Source organism: Peromyscus eremicus, chromosome 14 (genome assembly GCF_949786415.1).
Source record: "Peromyscus eremicus chromosome 14, PerEre_H2_v1, whole genome shotgun sequence".
NCBI lineage: Eukaryota > Metazoa > Chordata > Mammalia > Rodentia > Cricetidae > Peromyscus > Peromyscus eremicus.
The window spans coordinates 25,086,679-25,092,678 of NC_081430.1; the positions used below are offsets into that span (position 1 = coordinate 25,086,679).

Consider the following 6,000-nt stretch of genomic DNA (forward strand, 5'->3'; position numbering starts at 1 on the left):
AATTTATAGTTACACTAATCACATCATATATAAAGCTGCTTAGAACATTCTTAAATTGCCATAACCAAACCATAAACATTTTAAAGGTTCAGGTGTCAGTCTGAATGACTGAACCATTCTTTAGTCTCTTTCACACTAGGTGTTAAACATAAAGTCCTGCTTATAGTGGTCATCAAGCAAATGAATTATGTATTTGTTTATTTGTTTGTTTTTTGAGGCAGGGTTTTTCTGTGTAGCCCTGGCTGTTCTGGAACTTGTTTTATAGACCACCTGCCTCTGCCTTCTGAGTGCTGGGATTCAAGGTATGTGCCACCACACTGGACTGCAAATACATTTTTATATATTCATCTATTTGGTTTGATAAGTTCCTTTAATTTGGGGCTATTTAATAGAAGTGGGTTTATGTCAGCAGTTTGTTAGTAATGTGCCTTAAGACTGTGTCACTGAAACACAGAAGTGAGTGTCTTGTGGTGGTACTAATAAGCCTGGGGTGGGGGACCTCGATAGCTGTAAAGTATATGTTTTAATGTTGGCATTCTTTTCAGACTGCAATTACATGCCTGTCTACTGTTCTGTCGATTGATTTCAAACCTTCAGAAATAGAAGTTGGAGTAGTTACAGTTGAAAATCCTAAATTCAGGTGAGTTATGTTTTCAGCTGTGTGTTGAATTCCAGACTAAAAAGCCAGGGACACTAGAGTTCCTTTGTGCTGTTAAGATGTTTGTGTATGGTGGTGTGATGAAATGTGATTCTCTCTTTTCTTTTTCCTCGGTATCTAAGGGGGGAATCTATTTCAAAATTTCATAGAAATGGTGGTGCTTACTTGTGATCCTGGCACTGGGGAGGCTGAGGCAGGGGGATCATGAGTTCAAGGGCCAGGCCAGCCTGGCTCATATAACAAAAAACCTTATCTCAAACTAATGATTGTAGAAAAGTGCTTAGCTAGCTTGCTCAAAAGCCATGGGTTCGATCCCTAGCAGTGAAAAAATAAAACAACCTTGTTTGTATCTGTTAAAACAGAAGCAGCTTTTCTTCCTCTTCTAAAGAATTTTAGATCGGGCCGGGCGGTGGTGGCGCACGCCTTTAATCCCAGCACTCGGGAGGCAGAGCCAGGCGGATCTCTGTGAGTTCGAGGCCAGCCTGGGCTACCAAGTGAGTTCCAGGAGAGGCGCAAAGCTGCACAGAGAAACCCTGTCTCGAAAAACCAAAAAAAAAAAAAAAAAAAAAAGAATTTTAGATCTAACAGCAGAGGTGACACTCACAAAAACAACCTTTATCTAAGTAAAATGAGCAAGTGCAGCTTGGTGGTCAGGTGCTGGCCTGGCGGGCATGGTGCCCTGGGTTTGATCCCCGACATTACAGCCGTAAGTAGACAAACAGGTCTTCTGTCTCTTCAGTTTAAAGCCGGTAGAAGCAGTTCCACGGTCATTGTTTCCAGGTGGAACTTTGGTTATTCGCTGGGTAAGGGAGCTTTGAAGAGCAACAGGAAACACTAATCCACAGTTGAGGTGCTGGTGTCTTGTGTGTGCTTGCTCACCAAGTGACTTAGCTCCCACACGTCCGCTTGAGTGATCCAAGTGTGCCCAGTGGCTTGTGTCAGTCAGCTCATCTCTCCAGCAACCTGTCGGGCTGTGTCTGTGTGGACTAGGAGGCCTTTGTGGTTAGTGGAAAACATAATTCAGTCCACAGACGCAGAGCTGCTGGGAGGCATGTAACCTGGTCAGTGGGTCTCCTCCTAGACTGCGGCTGTGGTCATTGTTGTTGGGGAATTGGTACACTGTTTCAGACCTGGAAGAGTTTTTCAGTGGCATGTGTGGCTTTTTGGTTTTGTGACCTTGTCTTGGGATGTAGGCCATATGGACTTAAACTTCCCACGTGTTGGGGTTGCAGGCTGCCCCCCCATACAGACTTGTGTAGTATGCACTTTCCCCTCTTCTGATTTGACTTGCTTTCTTGGTGCCTGCAAGTCAGTGATGCAAACATGAAAAACTGTAGAACTAAGAAAATAACAGTTGCACCTGGCCTAATAATCTTTCTGTAGGGAAATCTTCCCCTTTTTGTTCTTGACCACCACACTCGTCTGGCTTCCTTTTCTAAGCACTGAAATTCCACAGGCACTTTACTTTCTTGTCCATTGTGAGACCTTTTTACTGCAGCTGAATGTTATTTGCACCTGTTATTTTAAAATGGAGCAAGAAACCAACTGTCTATGTAAGCAAACCAGTATAACTGGGTGTTACACGCAGACCTGCAACCCCAAATGTTGGGCAGCTGAGCAGGATTATAGGTTCAAGGTCAGCCCTGAGGACATAGTGACATGTGACTCAAAAGCCCTGAGAATAGGGTGAGAGTGTTTGCCAGCAGCAGAACACCTCCAGATCCGATCCCAGTGCTGGAAGGAGGGAAAAGCCCTTGTGTAATTTCTAAACTCTGTGATACTAAGTGTACTTGAGTAGTAACAAAGAGCATCCAGAAATAGCATGAGACTCTACAACCTTATAAGCTACTCTTTCCAAGTTGTAAAAAAATGGTCATTTTGACAAATTTACCTTTTTAGAAGTTTAGTAGTGAAGTAGGACATGGCCATACATACCTAGAATTCCAGATCTTGGGAGGTAGAGATAGGAGGATCAGAATTTTAAGGCCATCGCCAGCTACATAGTAAGTTCCAGGCCAGCCTGGGCTACTAAGTTATGAGACCTTGTCTTAAAACAAAGCAACAAACAGAATCTCAACAGTGATAGGTCATGTCAACAGTGTTGCCAAGCAACTGATTCCTTCAAGACAAATATTTAGAAAATACATGTTCCACATGAAGCACCTTCTGGTGAATAGATTTTTAAATACTGTTATAACTTTATGTCTTGGGGTTTTTATTGCTGTGAAGAGACACCATGACCATGGCAACTCTTATAAGGAAAACAATTGGGGCTGTTTTGCTTACAGTTTCAGAGGTTCAGTCCATTATCATGATGGTGAGCATGGCGGTGTGCAGGCAGACGTGGTACTGGAGAGGTAGCTAAGAGTCCTACATCTTACAGGCAACAGGAAGCCACCTGAGACACTGGGCTGTACCCTGAGCATGGGAAACATCAAAGCCCACCCTCATAGTGACACACTTCCTCCAACAAGGCCATACCCACTCCAACAAAGCCACATCTCCTAATAGTGCCACTCCATATGAGATTATGGGGACCAATTAATATTCAAACTGCCACACTTTACTTCATGGATAGTTACTGTATCCAGGCAGTTTTTGGGGGGCATATATATTTGTGTGTGTGTGTGTGTGTGTGTGTGTGTGTGTGTGTGTGCACGTGTGTGTGCACGTGTGTGTGCACGTGTGTGCGTGTGCACGCATTCACATGTGTATGTAGAGGCCAAAGGTTTGAAGGTCTCCTCCTCCTCCTCCTCCTTCTCATATACTGAAGGAGTGTCTCTCACATGCTTGCTAATTCAGCTGGTCTGAGCTCTAGGATTCCAGGTAGGCCTCCACACTTGCCTGTACTGGGGTCAAAATGCTCTCTACACTTCATTCACCAGGCCATCTCCTCAGCCCCCCTCCCCCCCCCCAACACTTTTTAAAAATTTACTTAAGTTTCTCATCTCTCAGTTAATACAAAATTGAGTTATTTTTTTAAGGCATTGACACCCAAAATCAATTGAATGTAGTTCATATAATTTAGCTTCATATTAATTCATTTGAAATGTTTTCAACCTCAGCTACAATTAATTTCTGATCTGATAGCAAAGAACACTTCCATGTCTGAATGAAACTGATATGTTGTCTGGGAGTTCCTGCAGGATAATCTGAGGGAAGAGTCTGGGCGTATAGACTTTGAAAAGATTGGTTATAAGTTGGTAGTTGCTGGAGTTAGTTCATCCGTTCATGGGAGTTTGTTGTACTGACTTATATGTTTGAAACTTTCCATAATAAAAGTCTTTTTGAAGTAAGCAGTTGTGACTTTTTGTCACTCTTTGCCTTCCAGGATTCTCTCGGAAGCAGAGATCGACGCTCACCTTGTTGCTTTAGCAGAGAGAGACTGAACGTTGTCATTAGTTTACCAGATCCACGATGCCACTTGCCTGTGTGTTTGGTAACAGCAGACCACCATCATAGCGGCCCCTGGACTGAAGATGGACCCTCCCTCTCCTCCTGCCACTCAGCTGGTTAGGACTCTGTATAAATAAAACAGTGCTTTTGGAAATGGTTGTGTCCGTCTTTCTTAGCCTCTCATTTTAAGTATTAAGCCTTAGGATGTACAGACAAGTGTCACCGTCTGTCATGACTCCAGTCATCTTGTTTACAAAATGCACCTTTTGTTGCCCCAGTTCAGACCACTCACTTGGCGTACTGAGCAAACAGCAGACTTGGGAGCCGACTTCGAAGCTGTCTGCCTGGGTTGTCGTGTGAGACAGGCCTTATTTACACTCCGTGTTCCAGGGGGACATCCCTGAGCTCAGAGTTCCCTGGAAGACTTTCTACCAAAAAGATGCTCTGCAGAGCTGCAGTGTTGGTAGTTTTACCCTTGGTGGGGATTGAACCCCGCACGCTGCCATGTGCTCTGCCAAGCTGCACCTCCAGCTGTCTTCCTAGTACTTCAGTCAGTGTCCAGAAAGTGTATCTTTGTGTGGTGTGGGCATTTGGGTTTTTGTTTTTTGAGACAGGGTCTTGTCTTACTGTTTAGCTCCGACTGGCCTGGAATTCACTAGATCAGGCTGGCCTTGAACAGCTTAGCCTGCCTCTGTCTGCCTCCTGAGTGCTGGAGCTGAATGTGTGCCACCACGCCCTGCGGTAAGTGTTCTTACCTAGCTGCCTTCGGGAAACAGGACTAGAAAAGAAGGATCTGTTTTCTGTTTCCCGAAGATTAAGTACTGAAAGTGGGAAATACAGAATTAGGTTTACAGTTTAGAGATAACACCATCAGCAAATGATAAGGGGAAAACTACATATTCAGAGTACTTTTAAGATTTCTTTGTTTTTATTTATGTGTATGTGTGTGTCTTTGTGACTTTATACGTATCATGTGTGCAGATGCCCTCCAAGCTGTCAGATCCCCTGGGACTGGAATTTCAGGTAGTTGTAAGCCATTTGGTATGGGTCAGGAACCTAACCTGGTCCTTTGCAGGAGCAATCCTTCTAAAGTATTTTTAACCTCTGAGCCATCTCTCCAGCCCCTTTTTGGTTTATGTTTGTTTTGTTTTGAGACAGGGTTTATCTGTGTAGCCCTGGCTGTCCTGGAACTCATTCTGTAGATCATGCTGGCCTTGAACTCGGGCATGCACCACTACACACAGCCAAGTATTTTTTCTTTCTTTTTTTTAATGTATGGGATAAAAATTGAAAAGTCTTAAAGTAGTTCCCTAGTGAGTTAAATCATTGATTGTTTGGAAAGAATTCAATACATTGTGTATCCTCCTGTGCACTGGGCAAGACTTGCTGTTGACCTGAGAGGTCAGAGTGTCTATTGGATGAATAAAATACCAGTTCCTGAAGTCAGCTGCCCGTCCACAGCCACTAGGCCCACAGAGGAAGGCCATGTGAGCATGTTGCCACTACAAGCAGAGGAAACTTCACCAACCACATCCTCTTCAAGGCTGAGTCAGGAGGAAGCTCTCCTGCAGGGAAGCAGCTCTTTCAGGTCAGTGGCTACTGCTCTGGTTACCCGTCTCAATCTGCCGGGTTCTCAGGAGGCTGCCGGATTTTAAAATGGGGTCTGGAAAGTTCACTTCCCTGAACGGACAACATCCACAGAGCCTGATTGACTTCATCACTCTGGAATCACAGATGAGAAGCTAGCCAATGAATTTTTCTCTTAAGACTGATTGGACAGAGAACTAAAATCAGTTTGATGGAAAAATCTAGATGAATAAGGATTAACTATTGAATAATTAAAAAAAATACTAGAATGGGTTATGCTGAGCTTAAGAAACAAAATGCCAATGGAAGTATACCAATTCTGAGAGAACAAGAATAAATGTTTAGTGCAAAATTTTATT

General features: G+C 43.7%; 1 protein-coding gene across 2 annotated transcripts in view; it reads left to right on the forward strand.

The window, feature by feature from the left end:
* Positions 1–4,208, forward strand: part of Psma6 (proteasome 20S subunit alpha 6) — a 30,358-nt gene extending 26,150 nt beyond the window's left edge. For both annotated transcript variants that reach the window (XM_059279829.1, XM_059279828.1), the window contains exons 6-7: positions 546–640; positions 3,990–4,208. In XM_059279829.1, coding sequence (XP_059135812.1) covers positions 546–640; positions 3,990–4,047 — 153 coding nt within the window. In that variant the 3' untranslated portion in view covers positions 4,048–4,208. The remainder of the gene's footprint in view (positions 1–545; positions 641–3,989) is intronic.
* The last annotated feature ends 1,792 nt before the right edge of the window (positions 4,209–6,000 follow it).